Genomic DNA, 19,642 nt, shown 5'->3' with positions numbered 1-19,642 from the left:
AGGAAACCTTGAGTAGGTCTCTGTGCAGCAGAGTGTACAGGGAGGTTCAGGCTAGCCTACGGTTCAGAGCCAGCAGATATGTGAAATCCAGAATGTTCTTGCCTGCCTTCATTGCTGTATGGAGCACGCCTGCTGCTTTGCTTGGAAGGATGGGGTCATCCCGTGCTCTAGCCTGCCCCCATCCCCTGTAGTCCTGTGGTTGCTGGTGGTTCAGATGCCTGTGTTGACAGGTCCTGCACCCCTCCGCATATGTCCCTCCCCACTACCCACTGGCTCCACGTGTCGGGGCAGTGTGTGAGGTGAAGCAGTTTACACTTAGGCAGAAACAGAGCAGGAGCCCCTTCACTGTCTGGATGTCCTGCCGACCTTGACCTGGGCTTGCTGTCTGGCGTTGGTTGCTCGCACCTGGTCTTACCCCGCCTGTCCACTCCATTTTTCTAGTGTAGCTTCATTATGACTTGGGGGCACTTGCGTGTTGGGTCCAGCATCCAGGAATGCACAGTCCATCCTCACACATTGGCTTAACAGATTTGATCCTCCTTGGGCATTGCCCTCCTAAGTTTAAAGCACTCATTTAGCACAGAGGACACATGGAGGTGTATGTGTATGTACACGCCAACCCTCTCTCATAAGGGACTTGTGTTCTGTCAGTCTCGGAGTCTTGGTTTTCATGTGGGCATGCTGTATATAACTCCCAGTTATGGGAATGGGCAGAGCTTGCAGACACAGAGGACAGTCCGAGACGCCCCGTGGCCTAGCTCTGAGGCAAGCAGTAGCCCTCTGGCCTTGCGCATGCTGCATTGCAAGACTAGAATTTTCTCCATGGCATGAGGAGTGGTGTGAAGTTCTTTAGGTTGCTGAGAGGTCTTGGGAGCATGCAGGCACTTGGCTTAGCTGTGGGATTTAGGAAGGCAAGCTCACCAGGCACAAATAGTGCAAAGCACCCAAGAGCAGGCCAGATTCCACCAAGCGTCTGTCCCCTTTCTGGGCAGCTCTGGGCAGAGGCCACAAGGAGAACGGTACCACTTGGTTTTCATGGGCTTGCCATCACTTGCTGTGTGTCCTTGGGTACTTTGCCCAACTTTTGTCTTTCCTCAGCAATGTGTGTGGGGGGGTGTTCTCCCCATCTTAATCATGAGTTTAACAAGGCAGTGTGCAGAAAGGCCTAGCATAGATCCAGGAGTGGTGTCAGCGGTTGGCAGATGGTGGCCACTGGTGTCACTGCTGCAGCATGTATGTGGTCTCAGAAGGAACTTTTGTGTTTAAACGGGGTTAAGGTCAGGCCTCTGAATCAGGGACTCCCGTTCTTAGGGTCCTGCCTGACTCTGACATGTCTCCGCCAATGTTGTTTCAGAGTAAAAATAACCGTCCTCTGCGCACGGGCCAGATGTACGCACAGGATGAAAGTGCTACACACACCCAGCTGTACACAAGCCACTTTGACCTGATGAAGATGACAGCTGGGAAGAGGAGTCCCCCTATCAAACCTCTGTGCGCCTCCCGAGTTCTTGTGCCCTGTTGGTTATGCCCAAGTTGGTGGCGGGAAGGTGGTTTCTGTGACTTGTCATAATTGCTGCCCTCTCTATGCAGGCTCGGCATGAATCCCTTCCAGAAGAATCCAAAGCACGCCTCTGTGCTGGCAGAGAGGTACCTGGGGCTGTGGCTCAGGCCTCATGAGCTGAAGGGGCTTCAGTGTGTGTCTCTGAGGCCCAGTGGGGTCAGCTTATTTCTGTATGAATGGTGTTTCTTGGCATCAGCCAGGGATGGTGCCACCAAGGTGGGGTCTGCCAGTGGGGAGGTGGCTGAGGGCAGACGGAAGGTGGGTGGTGCGCATCCAACAGGAGGACGCTGAGAGGCCATGAGGCGAGTGCAACCTTGGGGAGTCTTGGGGCTTAGGATCTGAACCGAACTGAAGGTACAAGTTCTGTTCTTGTGCCTTTAGTTCAGGTAAGGGGTTTTGGGGGGTCATCTCCAGGTGCTGGTAGGCAGAGCAAGGAGGGATGGTGAAGCAGCAGGGTGGGGTTGGGGGCTTCCCAGGCCACCACTACCAAGGATGGGTGGGCAGGCGTAAGGAGCAGAGCCAGGCCTTGGTCCTGGGGCGATGGCCTGCTGAGGGGCACGCAGTGCGTGGGCGGCTTTCCCTGCATCAGTGGAGGTGCTTGGGCTGCCTGGAGCAGGCTGACTGGGTCTTGTGTGGGTGCAGCTTCACCATATGATTCAGGGTAGTCGCCTTTACAGTGAGGCAGGGGTACCGAGTGGGCTGATGCAGGTGAGAAGGTGTTCCCTAAGCACAGTCGGTGCCATGACAAGAGGAATCGAGGTGGTAGTGACAGTCTCTGCGGGAGTGGGGGGGTTCCATGAGGGTATATAGACTGTGTGGCTCTTGTGGCACTGGTCTGTGAGGGTCACCCACAGGGGGCTGGGCATGCATATGCCCAGGTCTCGTGGACATGGCGTCGCGTCTAGCAGATGGGGCAGGGCCTGGGCACGGCACCTTGGACAAGACTGAAGCTTGGCCAAGGGTAGGCCAGCCTGGAGCAGGTGGGCAGTTTGGCAGGCTGGGTGGTTCACAAGAGGTGTGTGGCACTGAAGGGCTCTTTCCTTCTGTGTTTTGAGGCAGCCATCTCCTGGGCTCCGTACTGAGAGCTGCTGCTGGGCCAGCTGCCATCTGAAACCTCTGCAGGGGGGTGGGAGCCATGGTCTCTGGCAGACTGTGGCAGCCTTTCTCTCTCCCAGCTGATCTGCTCAACACCCGCCCTCGGGGCTTGATGGCAATGCCTCACTGTGCTTGGCCTCTTGAGCGAGGGCTTTGGGCTCCTAGAGTATTACGCACTTTAGAACTGGCTAGTTTGTTTTTGATTCTTAGGGTTGTGTCTTTCAGTGGAATCAACTACGACAAACCACTGCCTCCGATCCAGGTTGCGTCCCTCCGTGCGGAGCGAATTGCCAAAGAGAAAAAGGTATGGACTGTCGAGCTGCCGCCCAACAGAGGGGCGGCTGGGTGTGACTGGAAAGGGTGCCAGCCAGGCACGGGCTGCAGGGCCAGGCTCCTCCACATGGCTCCTTTTCTCTGCAACTCTATAGGCGCTGGCTGATCAGCAGAAGGCGCAGCAGCCACCCGTGGCCCAGCCCCCGCCACCCCCGCCGCAGCCGCAGCCACCGCCGCCCCAGCAGCCACCTCCACCTCTGCCCCAGCCCCAGGCAGGGAGCCAGCAACCTGCAGGGCCGACCGCTGTCCAGCCGCAGGCCCAGCCGCAGCCTGTGCAGCCCCCACAGCCCCCACCGAAGGTGCCTCCTGCAATCACAACGGTGGGCGGCTCGGCTGTACTGGTGAGGAGGCACCCTCCAGTGTGGTGCCTGAGGTCAAGGGAACCCCTGCTGAGGTCCCACAGGATGCCAGCTCACGAGCAGTCCCTCCTTTGGGGGGTCTCTTCTCGGCTCTGGCCCGGGGCCATGTGGGAGGTTGAGGCAGCTCTTGACAGAGTGACAGGAGAGCTTGGGGTTAGGAGTCTGTGAAACGTAGCTATAAGGAGTCTCTCCTTTCCTCCCTGTAAACATAGAGCAGGCAGTTTGTGCCAGCATGCAAACTTTCCTTCTGACCCTGCGTGTGTCCTGGGGTGCAGGCTTGTGTGACACAGGCACAACACACAGTGGGCCAGCACCTGCCTGTGAGGGAAGCCCCAGTTCTTTGCACTGTCAGCCAGGCATGGGGATGTTTTTGTTGTGTAGACGTTTCTCCCCTTGTAATATTTGCTGTAGCAGAATTTTTATGTGTGCTGGGGCAGCTTTATTATCCGATCAGAAAATGTGCTCACTAAGCACCTATTTGGTGTGAGGCCTGCCTCTGGCTCCCATCGAGTCATGTTCCACTGGGGCAGGCAGCCCAGCCAGGCAAGACTCCAGGAGAACAGTGACAGGTGGCCACGGAGGGATGCTGTGTGAGCTGGTCCCTAGACTGTGGGCTGAGTGACGGGATTTGGTCAGAAAAGAAAGGAAACAGACTGCAGAGGCCCCAGGCTTGGTACACATGAGGTCAGGAGGGCCAGTGAGATGGAGCCTGGGGACAGAGGGATGGACACAGTGGTATGGGAGTAGGGTAGGCAAGGGCTGGAGTTGGCATGGGACTAGGTGACCCTGGTTAGGAGTTGGGATCTGATTCTGATGAAACAGGCTGTGGAGGGCTTATGGGGGCTCAGCTGAGACTCAGACGGTGCTCTCTCCAGCAGACAGGAGCCATCAAAACCTCAGTCCCCGGGACGAGCATGCCAGCGGGTAAGCAGCCAGGGGTGCTATGGTGCTATGGTGCAGACGGATCCCTCCTGCCTCTTGCCTCACACCTTTTCTCCCTACAGGCACGGTGAGCGGAAATGTGATTGTGAACACCATTGCGGGCGTTCCTGCTGCCACCTTCCAGTCAATTAACAAACGCCTGTCTTCACCCGTGGCACCTGGAGCCTTGGCTGTGAGTTGTCCCTGCTCCTGGGCACGTTGACAACACGTGTGACCTGAGACTCTGTGGAAGTTGTTTGCTTTTTTAAAAGCAATACCATTAGTTCAGAGAGTACTGGTCTGGTTTCAATGTTATAAGTGGACATTCTGACATTCGGGGGACCCTGCCTTCATGATGCTCCAGGGCACATGTTGAAACTCTCATAGCATTCCAGAGAGGAGGCCGTGGGTATGAGGGTGGCAGGTTGGCTGATGGGGTGCCTGCCTGTCATGGTAGCAGACTGGCCTGGTTGGGGCATGGGGATGCAGAGAGGGCTGTTCCTGGGGGCATTGCAGGGGCGGGGGCATCTCAGGAAGGGAGAATGTGTTTCCACAGGAGGACCAGGCAAGGCATGGGGTGGGGGTGTTCAGCTTATGTGGAGTCCAAACGCTAGCGTGGGGAGCAAGCAGATGCCAAACGTGGGTGGAGGTGACAATGTGGAGCTGTGAGACCCCCAAGCACATAGCCAAGAGGAGTGGGATGCTCACCGAGACACAGCCTGGAGCCAGCCACCTCCTTGCCTTTGGTGTTTTGCCACAAAAGACAAAAATAAGTAGCTGGGACTGGGGAATTTACATTTACCACCCCGTCTCTAGCTTAGTTTAGTTCATCCAGAGGAAACGTGTGCCCTGAATGACAAGTGGCTCCAGAGTCAGCAGTGCTTTGGCAGGTGAGATGATGTCCCTCTAGTGTTAGGGACAGTGTCTTCCTACAAAGGTGTTGCTCTAGTAATCCAGACAGTGTGGTGTTGATAAAAGTCCATGGAGCAGGATTGGGTCCATAAGTAGAGAGAGCCTTTGCCTGTCACTAAGGATATGAGGGGCTTCAGTGGGAACAGTGCTGGGGGGTCGGCACCACAGGCAGCAGTGACCAGTGACCTGTAATGTATGTGTGCAATAGGGCCTCCTGTCCAGAGGATGGTCAGAAGTGTTGAAATGATCCTTGGGACCCAAAGGCCCCATGAGTCGGGACAGAGGCACAGGCAGCATTTTGGAAGGGGTGTGGCATCTGAAGCTGTACTCTTCTTTCTGTAGTCAGCCAGTGCATGCCAGCACCCAAGGCACATGGTTTGAGTTTACAGTGAAGCTTCTTCAGCACTGTGTCTTGGGCCTGGCCTCTGAGCCACACTGCATTTCCTGGCTTTGGGTTTGGTGCCCTTTTCTTTCCATCGATGGCTGTGAAGAGCCTGGAAGAAGAGTGCAGGGTAACCTCATGGTCTCCTTCTGCCATTCCAGACCTCCGGAGGCCCTGCTCCTGCCCAGGGGGTCCATACCCAGCCACGAGCAGTGGGATCCCCAGCCACAGCCACGTCCGACCTGGTGACCCTGCCACCAACTCAGGGTGTTAGAGCAGTCACCTCTGTTACAGCCTCAGCTGTGGTCACTACCAGCCTAACCCCAGTACAGACTCCGACCCGGTCTTTGGTGACTCAAGTGTCCCAAGGTAAAGGCAGGCTCGGTTTCCTGTGTGACCCACCCTGCTGCTAATGCTAGCCAGGGCTGGAGCTCCATGCTGTGGGAGGAAGGGGGAGCATGGACTGCCATCTAATGTGTGGCTTCCCCAGCTACAGGTGTGCAGCTGCCTGGGAAGACCATTACACCGGCACACTTCCAGCTCCTCCGGCAGCCGCCACCCCCGCCACCGCCCTCCCAGGTGCCACAGGCCCAGCCCCAGGCCCAGGCCCCCACACAGATCAAAGCTGTGGGCAAGCTAACCCCGGTGAGCATCTTCTGGAAAAGCATACACACGCTGTCTGGGATGGGTCTTGTTGTGTCACGCCACTTGAAATGTATTGGCAAGCCTGCCATGGTGTCCTCTTTGTGGAAGTGTGTTTGTGTGTCTATAACACTCATCATCCAGTGCTACTCCCATGAGGCCATGGCCAGCTCCATAGCGCTCCAGGGGCCTTGCCTCCCTCTCCAGATGCGCCTTTCCACCCACACTCTAGCACTGTGCACACAGTTCAGGCTCCAGAGAGGACTAGGAGGCCTCAGTCCTCTTCCCAACCAGAGAAAATGCTGGTGTGAAGGAATCCTGTTTCAGAGAGGAGGCAGTGAGGAACTTGGCTTCTTTAGGAATAGGGCATTTGTGGTAGCGTTTCTCAGAGCCAGTCACTGAATATGGTGTTCCTGATTTTTCCCATCTGTGCTGTTTTCTATGTAAATCATTGATTTTCAAAGGAGATAGTATATTCCTGCTGTGGGTGGGAAGGTATTAATGCTTCCATAGAGAGACTAGAAGGATGTGTAATAAAAACAAGGCAGGATTTTAGGATTACCACCAGCTGTCGGGTTTGCCCCTTCTTGGTTACAGGAGGGCTGAGAGGGTGTGCTGGAGGGTGAGCTAGCACTGAGCTGGGGCTCCACCCGTGAGGCACCAGAACAAGCACCAGAGAAACAGCATGCCAAAGAAAGCGCTCAGCCACATTCTGAGGTTTCAGGGCCACCGTACTGGACTGCCCAGATCTAGAACATGCCTATCATGGCAGAAAATTCTGTTCAGCAGTACTCCGTTAGGTAACTGCTAACTTACAGAGTCAGTGAGTTGTCGGCACTGAGAAGCCACAGGGACCCCTGTCCTGTCCTCAGCTTATGCTCTGCTCTCTCTGACATTCGGGCTTCAAATGCCCCAGCCTACCCTCTTTCAGCAGCCCAGAAGCCCATGTACTCCCTAAGGGGAGGGGGAGCAGCACCCCCTGGGGACCAGGCCCAGCTCTGCCCTCCTCCACCCTACTTCCCTCCCTTCCCCTCCCTCAGGTTCCTCCGAGTATTACCATGATCCCAATCCCTGATTGATTATCTGCCTGATTCATTTATTCTCTACTCTTCCCTTCTCTGAATCAGTCTCAAAGTTGTTTTTATTTTCAGCATGTTGAAAGAGATCTGAGAGTCACAAACCACTCGGTATAAACTTTCTAAAAATATATTTGGTCCTTAAAATATTTTTGAACTATCTTGATATCTTGATGTTTTGACTTCTTTTATTATTTAAATCTTCATTTGGAGACAGACAGAATAGAAAATTGAGAGCTGATGCCCAAATTTTAAGATTTCAAGAGGGACCATGATTTTAGGACTTGAAAAAATTTTGATGGTACTACAGATTTAAATGGACTTGTTTGTGAGTGATAAGAACCTAAAAATCTTGGAATGAATTTACTAATCTCATCAGGCTCACTATTTCTAGTTTTTCATCGACAATATGCTAATTCTTAATGAAGAAACATTTCTAAAATGAAAAGGCCCTGGACGATGGTTTCCATACGGCTTATTAGCAACTGCTTACTTTGGTATTTAATGGCTAGTGCAACAGTAACTTAAAACCAAGATATATAAAAAGTGGAATACAGTTAATACTGATGAAAAGATCCTTTATCTGGGTTTTAGGAGCACCTAATCAAAATGCAAAAGCAGAAACTGCAGCTGCCCCAGCAGACCCCCCCGCCGCAGACCCCACCGGGGCCCCCGCCGCCGACGGCACAAGTGCAGGTGCAGCCCCCGCCGCCCGCGCCGCAGCAGAGCCCCCAGCTCACCACGGTCACGGCCCCGAGGCCCGGAGCCCTGCTCACGGGCACCACCGTGGCCAACCTCCAGGTGGCTCGGCTCGTAAGTTCCAGTTGATAGTTTTTCCAAAGCAGCGTCCTTTTCCATTTTAATTGAACTGTGATTGCTTGCTCAGGACGTTAGGTATTATGGTGGCCTTACACATAAAGTAGAAGACATACTCTTCCCCTTAGGAACTTACCTCTCCTTGGAGAGGATGAAACACAGCACATGGGGAACATTTAAATCATTGTACTTCCCAGAACTCACGTGTCACAAAGCCTGCAGTGGGCGGTTGGGGGAGATGGGAAGTGGAGTGGACCATGGATGGAAGGCAGGATTCATGTTGGGGTTGACGGGGGAGGAGGGTGAGACATGGCCTGCAGGCGGTGGCCTGGTGCTGCTGGGGCAGAGCTGCAAGGATGAGACCACGTGATTGGAAAAGAGGTTCCGGTGAAGGAGGATGGGCAGAAGTGGGCAAAGCTTAGGTGTCACAGTGCTTTGTGGGCATTTCCTGAGGAAAGGAATAATCAGGGTGAAAATAGTGTCTGGGAAGATCAGTTACAACCAACAAGGGTTGACTGAGTGTCCTGTGGGTCAGACACTGTCACATCAGGCAAACCAGCACTAAGCTTGGGAGCCCACTTCAGGCACTGCTGACAGCCAGCATTTGAGGTCCTGCTCCGGGCCAGGAGCTGCCACAGGCTTCACACCTGTCACCTGCTCAGTGCTCATGGACTGCAGCCAAGGCAGGAGTGGGTGTCATGATGTTAAGTCCATCTTCCAGGTGGAGGAACTGAGGCACAAAGCTTAAGTAACTTGTCCAAACCCTACACATAGCTATCTACAACTCAAACTCGGATATGGGGGTCTGGGTGCTCAGGCTCTGCTTCGTGTGTGCTTCACCTCCATTTTCAGTCTGCAAGAGGGGGTAGAAGTGAATAAAAACTGTGAAAGCAAGTTAGATTTCACCTGTGTTCACAAAAAAATAAAAATTCGAATGAAAAGAATGGTCATCCCATGGTGGACAGGGCATGGGAAGGCGTGTTCCTCACACAGGACTGTCAGACAGGAACCGCCCTCTCTGCAGGGGATTCTATTAATGGAGTTAAAAAACACACATACCATTTTACCCAATGATCCTGTTCCTTTTACACTGCAAAGAAGTAATAGAACAAGTACGAAGTGGTGAATAGACAAATTTGTTTGTTTCAACAATGTTAGAGGAAACTCTGGTGTCCATAACTAAGAAGTCCATATACAAACCTTGTAGAGCATACACACAATGGAGTAGTAAGTGACTTTGGAAAAGGATTGTAAAAGGAAGACAAACATGAAATACCTGCAATTCATCCATTTTCCATACTTTCCCAGCAAGCCACATAGATAAGAACAAGTTCTGGTAGTCTACATACTGGTTTTCACATTCATATGTGGGCAGTTTTAGGGTTATGAGTGATTTTTACATTTTCTTGGGTAGTCTGAGTTTTTGTACATATACAAAAGGATCTATTTAAGATGTAACTTAAGGAAAAAAGTGCTTGGTGGCAGTGTGATGACCAAGTGGTAGGCAGTGGCATCCATAGGTGGGCTTCAGTGGCAGCAGTCTTGGTGAAAGGGGCAGTGCACCAATCTTTAGTTTGTAGCCTAAGGAATAGGAAATGGTATTCTGTAGGAAACACAGCACTGTGAGTGAGTCTAAGGTACCGGAGACGGAGGGAGATAGGATCAACATCTGAACGTCAGCATGGTTAATTAGCTTGTAGGTCTTGCCAACCCCATTCCCTGCATCTGCCAATGAAGGGTTAAGAAGCATAAGTCAGCTTACAGTGACTTTTCCTTTAGTTGACTGGCATTGTTCACCTTTGTGAATCTTTGTAAATTTCTCACCGCTTGACCTCTTGTGGAGAAATGTTTGCAAAGATACAGAGTATCCTGAATTTCTCTGGACTCTCCCATTGTTTTCCCTGTTTAGACCCGGGTTCCCACTTCACAGCTGCAGGCTCAAGGGCAGATGCAGGCTCAGGCACCCCAGCCAGCTCAGGTGGCCTTGGCGAAGCCTCCAGTGGTGTCTGTGCCTGCAGCCGTGGTCTCCTCGCCGGGCGTCACGACCCTGCCCATGAACGTTGCTGGGATCAGTGTGGCCATTGGGCAGCCACAGAAAGCCACAGGTACCTGTCACCCTTCATCACTGTTCTGCTTAGAGCCTCAGTGGGGCTGTCAAGTCTTTTCTAGAAGTGGCTGCTGGGCTGCTGGTCACTGTGACAGACTCCTGTTTGGGTCGTGCTGTGGTATATTTTAGTAGAAGTGTCTCAGAGCTTCCTGAGTAGAAGTTTAGCTCTAGGTGTAACCATTAACATTCTGAACAACCCATACCTTTATCCAAATGGCATTGTGAAACTAGAAGCAGTTTAAGTGTGTGTGCACGATGGTTTTAGTTGTCTCATCAGTTTCAGTGTATAATTTTCTGTACAGAAATGAGTCTGAACAACTCAGCGACTGAGGGAAGTGTAGGGAATCTCATGTGAGCCCTGAGACCCTTGTCCCTACTTAGCACTTGTAAGTAAAAGACTTGATTGGTGTTTGCAGGACAGACTGTTGTGGCCCAGCCTGTGCATGTTCAGCAGCTGCTAAAGCTCAAGCAGCAAGCCGTCCAGCAGCAGAAAGCCATCCAGCCCCAGGCCGCCCCAAGTCCGGCAGCTGTCCAGCAGAAGGTACTGGGTTCCTGTGTGGCATCTTTGTGTCATCTTGTCTTTACACTGAGTTGGGCCCTGCCAGTAGGCACAGGGAGCAAGGAGGACGAGGGGGTCCTGAATAGGTTCTGCCTCACTGCCTGGCAGCACGCACAGGAGACCCCATGGTCGTGTGGTTGGGCTACACAGAGAGGGTTGGAGTTTCTCCAGGGTCCTAGAAGGAGGGTGGGTTACAAGGTGGGGAGGATGCGGGCTGGGAATTGCACAGCTGGGTAGGGGCCAGAAGGATTCAGAGAAGCAGGTGTAGCTTACAGTCTGTGGCATAACTGGGCTCCTGGTATATAAAACAGGCAGACCCAGAGTGGGGCCACAGCCAAGCTTGTATTCAGGTGAGGAGCCAGGTCTGGATTATGCTGCTGCGCTGTGTGATTGGAGGGTGGGAGGAGGGGAGAGTAAGGAAGAACGGGCCTGAGGTGAGGAGGTGCTGTCAGCCTCTCACTGCCTCAGGGAAGTCTGGGAGGCAGCTCTGAACTGATTCAGGCCCCAAAGCCATGTCCTCAGTGGCCATGCTGGGGCATAGGCACACAAGCACTGTGTTGATGAGCAGGAGGAGGACGAGGTACTTTGTTTACTTCTGATAGTGGAAAGCCCAATGTACCGACAATAACATTTTGGTACTTGAGTTGCTATAGTATTCATACTGTTTTCTGAACTGGCACTAGAACACACGGTCTGCTAGTGGGCAGCTGGCACTGAGATGTGAGGTGATGCACCGTGTTCTTTCCCTGTGAGCTGAGAGCTCTGTGGGCATCTGGCTCTGGTGCTCAGAACACAGCTGCAGGTTACTGTGAGGAAATTGAGGCTCAGAGAAATGAAGCGACTAGACTGGAGTCAGCAAGCTAAACAGTCAGAATCCGAGATTCCATGCTGATCATCTGCATTGGGACAGCTCTTGCTGAGTGTCACTGCTCCCCCCCACAGGAGCCATGCTGAGCTCTGGTGGGGCTGCAGTGGCACAGATCGCTGACACCGTTGTGGTCTCTGGGGACGGCAGGGCAAGTAGGGTGTACTCAGCAAACTTGGGAGAGGCAGTGGGCACCCAGAGGGCACGAGGCTGGGGGCAGCACTGAGTAGGAAGATGGACAGGGCAGGCAAGGACCAAGGTGTCTGGGACATCAGCAGGAAAGCAGAATGGCCTCTGGGAAAGAGCTGTCCTGACAGCATCAGCATGCCCACACTGGACACGTGCCCTTTAGATGTCCTCTTCACGAAGTAGAGCCATGGCCGGAGGAAGAGTGTGTCTCTTCTGAGTAAAGAGCGGTCATTGCACCACCTCTGCAAAGTACCTTCTCCTGTGGTCAACAGTTTTGGGAAGGAAACACCACGCAGAGTCGCCTCTCCAATCAGTCCTTCCCAGCAGCCCCCTGGGCTTGCTCTGCAAGGAGTGGGAGCGGGGTGCAGGGCAGCTGGCAGAGCTGGCCATGGCTGGACATGGAGAGGCCTGGTGACAGGGCTGAAGATGCTGCAGGTGGGGCTGGAATAATCATGTCGGCTCAGCTTACATCTGGAAGGGAGATAGAAGGGCTTCACCTAAGGTGCTGGTCTGCACATCAGTGTAATTTGAAAGGGAACTTACAAGATGTTAAAAAACACTTGTATGTAGCGACAGCTTTGTAAACCAAATGGTCCACATATATGCGTAGTTTCCTGAGCACTATTTAGATTCTCCTGGCAGAGAAGACTAGAAATTAGATAAATGTGCAAAGACTGCCTACAGGTTTGCTGCCCCTTGGCCAGGCATGGGCAGGAAGGGCAGCTGCAGAAATGGAATAGCTCAGGGCCACGCTTTGGGTGTTCGGGGCAGGTGGGGCCAAAGGGGTGGCCCCACCTGGCTCTCACCTCAGGCATCTCTCTTCCTTCAGATCACTGCACAGCAAATTGCAGCTCAGGGCCAAGCACAGAAGGTCACCTATGCTACCCAGCCAGCCCTGAAAACCCAGTTCCTTACCACACCCATCTCTCAGGCCCAGAAGCTGGCAGGGACTCAGCAGGTGCAAACCCAGATCCAGGTGAGCATGGGTGAGCCCGGGGCTGGATTGCAGAGGAGCGCACAGTCGGGATGGCACATGGGGAGTGTGCAGCATTCAGAGCACAAAACCAGGCGGCCCCCATCAACCACTGCTCCTCAGAGGCCGGTCCCCTGAAATTACTTGCTAGCTTTGCCACAGTGGATTGCCACGGTGTGGCCTGAGGCTGTGCTGAGGTCTCACTGTGGTGGCGCCCTCGACAGTGTTTGGGGCTCCTCCAGGAGTCAGCTGCCATCTTTCTACTTCATGAAGCCACACGCTTCGCCACTCTGCTGCCCCTGGCCGTGCCACCCACAGGAGGTAAACGTGATGGACAGGGTCAGTGTCTGAGCATCAGCATGGCTGCCCTTGAGCTTCTTCTGCAGTGGTTCCCGCGTATGTCACTCAGCTTCGTCCTGCACTTGGCCTTCGCATTGTGTCTTCCATAAGTCACTGACTGGCTCCATCTCCCCCCTCCTGTGGAGGACCCTCCTTCAGGCTTGGTGTCAGCACGGTGCTGGCCACCATGCTCACTGTCTTCTCTGGCTTGTCTTTTCTCACTTTATGGAGTCTTTGGACAAACAGAAGTCCTTAATTTTAATGTATGGAATTTATTATCAGTCTTTTAATTTCTGAATAAAGCTGTGTTTTAAGCATCTTGCTTAAGAAGTCTTTCCCAAAGTTCATGATGTTATTTTCCTCCTATCATCGCCTAACAGTTAATAATTTTTCACATTTAGGTCTTTAACTTTCCTAGAATTGGTTTTTCCAGATGATATTAAACTAGGAGTTCAATTTTTCTCCCGCAGTGCCTGTTTGTTTTCAGCAGCACTTACTAGGTGTCCATTCTTTGCCTCTGACCCTAGTGCACCTCGGTGCAGGCTTTGTGTAGCTCTGCGGGGACTTTTTCCCAGCACTCTGTCTGGGCCCTCGCTCAGCTTCATTGCTTGGTTACGTGAGGGACTTAGCATCTGGGAGGCAGTCCCTCCAACTCTTCCATGGGGAGCTGCTGCTCTGGGCTGCTTGCACACTTCATGTTAATTTTGAGTCAGCTTATTAGGTTCATACACCACAGTCAAAACTGTAGTGTTTTTACTAAAATTGCACAGGGTGGTGCTTGCTTGCAGCGTAGGTACTGAAATTGGAGCAGAGCAGACTGCATTGACTCAGGTCAGTTTGGAGGAAAACTGACAGCCTACATTCTTGACTTCAGATTCACCAACATGACACATCTTTTGTTGTTTAACTCCTTTGATGCCCTTTAATCGAGTTCTGATTTTTCCATATAGGTATTGTTGTTTGTATCCCTGAATAATTAGGGTTTCCTGATGCTCTTCTGAACAGCATGTTTTAAAAGTTCCCACTTTGGTCTGTGTGTTCCATACCCTTTGTGCCTTGAGTTCTGAGTCTACAGTCTGGATCAGTTCCTGTTCCTCGGGCAGGAATGGTGGTGCGGCGGCCCCCCGGCCCTGCTCTCCCTTTCTTCTACCTGCCTTGCTCTGCTGCTCAGGCCTTAGTGCACCGTGACAGAGGTGTGCAGACCTGCTGATGTGACCCTTCTGCAGAGTCTGACTTTTTTTTTTTTTTTTGCTTTTGAAAAGTATTATTTGGATAAGGGATTGAGTTTTCATTTTAGATCTGGCAATATCACATGATTTTTTAAATAATGTAAATGTGTTACTTCCATAAAAGAAATTTTTTTTTTTTGAGAGGGCATATCTTATATTTATTGATCAAATGGTTGTTAACAACAATAAAATTCTGTATAGGGGACTCAATGCACAATCATTAATCAACCCCAAGCCTAATTCTCAACAGTCTCCAATCTTCTAAAGTATAATGAACAAGTTCTTACATGGTGAACAAATTCTTACATAGTGAGTAAGTTCTTACATGGTGAACAGTGCAAGGGCAGTCATCACAGAAACTTTCAGTTTTGATCACACATTATGAACCATAAACAATCAGGTCAAATATGAATATTCGTTTGATTTTTATACTTGATTTATATGTGGATCCCATATTTCTCCCTTTATTATTATTATTATTATTTTTAATAAAATGCTGAAGTGGTAGGTAGATGTAAGATAAAGGTAAAAAACTTAGTTTAGTGTTGTAAGAGAGCAAATGTAGATGATCAGGTGTGTGCCTGTAGACTATGTGTTAATCCAAGCTAGACAAGGGCAATAAAACATCCACGGATGCAGAAGATTTCTCTCAAAACAGGGAGGGTGAGGTTCTAAGCCTCACCTCTGTTGATCCCCAATTTCTCACCTGATGGCCCCCCTGCGACTGTGCCTGTCTTAGGTTGTTCCTCCCTTGAGGAATCTTACCCGTCTCTGGCTAACCAGTCATCTTCCGGGGCCATAAAGGGAAATGTAAAGTTGGTAAGTGAGAGACAAGCCATATTGTTTGAAAAGGTTAGCTTTTTACTTCTATGCAGATTTATGCCCTGTGGCTTCTATGCCCAGCATTTGTCTTGAGGTATCTTTAGCACTTGGAGGAATTATGATACTCGGTAAATTCGATATGAGGCACGAATTCTATTTAAGGGTTGTAATTAGGAAGGAAGAAGAAAAGCTATAGAGGTAGCAGACAGAAGAAAACATGGGGAGATTGATTATTTCTTTGAGATACCTTCTTGTAGAGTAATATAAGCATGTATAGGTTTTAAACTACTAATTAAATTGCACACACACATTAACATAATAGGAATACAGTTACACAACCAAAGCAGATCTATAATTACTAGCCATCTCTAGTGAGGCCAATAAAACCAGTTAGGCACCCTATGCATTTGTGAAAATTTGTCTATGATATGATGAATATTGTCCAACTGTACTTGAACAGTCTGAGAGAAATCAGACAAATTAAAACAGCCCATTCCTGGGAACTGTTCACATCCCATATGTTCTTTTAACAGTAGATAGTCTGTAGTTGTAAGATTTTGGAGCGCTACAACTTGCACTTCTCCTACTTCTTGGTTGAGTTCCAACAGTGTAGATCCAGTCAAATTTGTTGTTTTACTGTATGCACAGGCCAGCTTAGATATCTCCTTCTTCATTCCAATGGCAAGTCCAGGAATCAGTGGGATGAATGCAGCTACAACTGCAGCATCGCCTGGATCTTTGTTGAGGTTTTTTGACGATCATCTTCTGGTATGACTCTTCCAGAGAGTGCTGATGTTGGAAGTTCTTCTTCATATCGTATCTTAGTTCATTTTCTGGGTAGCCAAATTAGGCTTTGATCATCTGTATAAATACAAACAGACCCTTTGCCCACACTTTGATCTGCCCTTTATACCATTGTGTAGAACTCATTGGAGGTCACCACACAGGAACTGCTTTTTTTTTTTTTTTTTTTAAGATAAAAGAATATTATCAGAAAAGTGTACCTCCATAGCCGATCATCTGACACCCTTTAAGTGATCAAAGTTAAGGATATTTAAAGCATGCATTAATCATTGATTTACAGTTAGTTTTATCCTATCATGGAGTAATCCCCCTTTTCTTTTTTTTTTTTTTTGTTATCTTTAATCTACACTTACATGAAGAATATTATGTTTACTAGGCTCAGAGTCTGACTTTTTAAACCATCCTTCATTAGAGTAAGAAACTTCCCATCTTTATCGAGTTTGCTGGATGTGTTTTTTCCTTTTGTTGCAGTGTTCTGTCATGTTAAAAACTACCTGTCTGCACTCTCACCCCTGGGAACCCCTCAGTCCCAAGGCCTTGCATCTGTCAGGTTCATGGCTGCAGCACATAGCTGTCCCCATTCCAGAGGCTTTATCCTAGTACCTTTGGACAGTTCCCCAGAGTCATGACCTCACAGGTACTTCAGACCTCACCTGTGCCCACTTGAGCCTCCAACTCCAGAAGAGCAATTCTGTTTCCCTGACCTTCAGCCTTACCTGACTGACCACTGTTGTTTTCTGTTTGTCTCACAATGCACGTGTTTCACTCTTGCTCCTGAAAGACCTCTGCTTGGTTTGGAATTGTAGATTAACATTTATTTTCTCAGTACATTAGCAGTATTCCCTGGCCCTGGCTTTTTTGTTGTTGATGAGAAGCTGACGTCCATCTAGTGTGTCTTCCTATTTCCTCTTAAGAGCTCTTCTCTGTCTCTGGAGTTCCGCAGTATCACTGTGGTGCTTTGGGATTTGTTGACCTGGAATCTGGGCACTGATCTCTTACTAGTTTAGGAAATTATCAACTGTTACTCTTTGAACATCACCTCTACCCCATCCTCCTGCCCTCCCTGACCCTGCAGTCCTGTGTTTTCTGCCTCATTGTCTCTCTCTGCTGCCTTCTGAATTATGTTTCCCCACCCAATCCCCGTCTCACTCATTTTTCCCTTGGTTGAGTTCCACCTGCTGTTAATCTGGTCCTGGAATTTTCATTTTGGTTATTATGTATTTTTTATGCCTGAAAGTTCTGTGCTTTAATCTCATATCTCCTTGGTCTTTGTGGTTGCAGGCTGCACAGAGTGTGTGTCTGATAATTCTTCTATTTGAAGTCATGGTGCATCTGATTTTACTTGTTTCTGCTGCTCTTGCTTCAGGAACTGTATTTCTTTGTCTCTGTAGTAATTGTTTTCTTGTGAGCCAGTTTTCCTGGAAGTTGTTCTTGGGAACGCTTTGAGGCCTGGGTGGGTGGAGGAGTCTTCTTGATCCTGCTGGGCTTTCGTGGGTGCCACCGCATCAGCCTGTGGCCTGAGGGTTTGGTGTCTCCAAGGGAACATCAGTTTGATCTCTGAATGGTGTCTCTTCCCCACCCTCTAGCACTGAGGCCTAAGGCGGTGACTTCCTCCCTGACTCTGTGGGTGGTGGCGTGCAGCCTCTCTGAGCTCCTTGCTGGTAGTGGGTTTGGACCTGTTCTCACACTGCCACTCCCTGGGCGAATGTGGAGAACCTGTGAGAGTTCTCCCCATGCAGCAAGCGCCCTTGGGGCTCCTACCTTGGTCAGGTTCTGGAACTGGGAGTCCCTTAATTTCTGCGAGGTTATTGCTATACTATCCTAGTTTTCATCCCAGTATTTTGGGTTTGTGCTGACCTAAATCCTGATCCAGGTGCACAGGCGGAGCTGCGACCAGGCCTATGTACCCATCACTCTGCACAGGCTCTGTAAGGGCTTTTATCTCAGTGATCCTGTTTGCAACTGTTTTGTTAAGCTAACATACCCCAGTAGATGGTTTCTGATTTATTCTTGGTGATGAGGACTGATGTGTCCTCGGAGGTTTGTCATTTACAAATACATCATACAATTTCACATTTTCTCCAAAATCACCTTGATCCAGACTTGTTTTCATCCCTGTTCTACAAGTTAGAGACCTGCACCAGGGCGTCACAGCCCCCCATAGCTGCCCACTCAGGAGGCTGTGCCGCTTCTGAGCCAGGCCCCAACAGTCCCATGCAGGCACAAGAGGGCAAATTGACTTACTACATCTACACAGGAAGACATGCATGTGATGAAATGTTTACAAAAGGCAACCATAGGGTGCAAAGTTTTGTTTTATAAGAGGAAGATCTCAATCATGATTAAGAAAAAATGGTAAAATAATCACTTTGAAATGTTGTGCATCTCCAGATGAGCTGAACTGTGGTGTTGGACCAGATCACTTCTCAGCGGGGCTACCTGCCCAGAGTGGAAGGGTCTCACTTGAGAACTCAGGAGATGCTGAAATACTCCATTCCATTCTTAATTTAATTCTCTTATATAAACTTGGGGCAATTCTTAATAAAAGAACATTTTAAACATGAGGCCAAAAATCAGCTCCAGATGACATGATTGCAGAAGAGGTGGGGCGATTTGCTGGGAGGGGAAGTAGCTGCTCAGAGCTGCGGGTGTGCACACCAAGATTTGCTCCCTTGTTCATCTGACTACTGGTGTTTTTGCATTAAGAACCTAGAAGAAAAGTTGGGGAATCTGTGCACAGTGTTTTGAACCTATACTTGGAGTCTTCTTTGTTTTGTTAAAGGTTGCTAAACTCCCTCAAGTTGTCCAACAGCAAACACCTGTGGCCAGCCTCCAGCAGGTTGCCTCCGCTTCACAACAGGTAGGACCTGATGTGCCTTCTGGAAGTCCCCATGAGGGCTTTTTTAGCAAACCTCAAGTTTCCCAGGTTAAGAGAGTTCTTGGTTTTAATCCTGTGGAAGTAGTATTAAAAAATCACTTTTGATTTTCACTGTAGAGCAAAAAAAATACCTCTGGGGAAAACACTTGATATCCTTAGACTAGCAGGAAAAACTGAACAGATGTGTTCAAATTCAGCATCAGATGTTCTGAAGGAGGTCATTTCTGGAATCCCTCCTTCAGCCAGTACTCTTAGGTGTGTCTTATGAGCTGAAGCCACCATACCTTAGCTTTAGGGAAGCCCAGAAAGAAAACAAAATCCAGGTGTAGTGACATTGAGACCTAGCAGTAGAGGTTCTGTAGGGACAGCAATGACTTACTCTCCTAATAGAGCCTAACCACCAGGCTCTTACCACTTTGTTTGCTGCTACAGAATGTAACATATAAAAGCAGTGCTTTAAAAAAACTGTATTTTATTCAAAATCACACTGGGATGTAGATTTCCAGAAAACCAAACCATATTAAAAGCTGAACACCACTATCTATTCCCTCTCGTCAGCCCTGGATGCCTATTTCCCAGAGATACCCAGTTTTAGCCTAAAAACAATAGTGTGCTTTTGTTTGGTTAGAAACCAGAGGTTGTATTTTGACATGCCACATAGTTTTCACATTTGACAACAGTATTCATGCTAACTTTCTAAAGCCCCTTTCCCAGCAAGGAATGTTAATTTGCCACGTCACTTGGTGTGCGTTTTCTTGGCAACGTGTATTTTCTGCTATT

The 19,642-nt window shown here is 49.8% G+C and overlaps 1 protein-coding gene across 32 annotated transcripts in view; it reads left to right on the top strand.

The window, feature by feature from the left end:
• The window catches only part of EP400 (E1A binding protein p400), a 101,226-nt gene that overhangs the window by 72,357 nt on the left and 9,227 nt on the right, over positions 1 to 19,642 (top strand). For 19 of the 32 annotated variants that reach the window (XR_008993741.1, XM_036921887.2, XM_036921881.2 and 16 more), the window contains 13 exons: positions 1,355 to 1,491; positions 1,591 to 1,647; positions 2,882 to 2,960; positions 3,085 to 3,330; positions 4,224 to 4,272; positions 4,353 to 4,462; positions 5,725 to 5,932; positions 6,054 to 6,208; positions 7,876 to 8,094; positions 10,007 to 10,202; positions 10,621 to 10,745; positions 12,647 to 12,793; positions 18,767 to 18,844. Coding sequence is in view for 31 of the 32 variants with exons in the window: in XM_036921887.2 (XP_036777782.2) it covers positions 1,355 to 1,491; positions 1,591 to 1,647; positions 2,882 to 2,960; positions 3,085 to 3,330; positions 4,224 to 4,272; positions 4,353 to 4,462; positions 5,725 to 5,932; positions 6,054 to 6,208; positions 7,876 to 8,094; positions 10,007 to 10,202; positions 10,621 to 10,745; positions 12,647 to 12,793; positions 18,767 to 18,844 (1,806 nt within the window). In the remaining variant the exon portion in view is untranslated. The other 13 variants (XM_036921878.2, XM_036921885.2, XM_036921884.2 and 10 more) reach the window with 8 other exon arrangements.

Source organism: Manis pentadactyla, chromosome 14, assembly GCF_030020395.1.
Source record: "Manis pentadactyla isolate mManPen7 chromosome 14, mManPen7.hap1, whole genome shotgun sequence".
Taxonomy (NCBI): domain Eukaryota; kingdom Metazoa; phylum Chordata; class Mammalia; order Pholidota; family Manidae; genus Manis; species Manis pentadactyla.
This window is presented reverse-complemented; position numbering and strand designations above follow the sequence as displayed.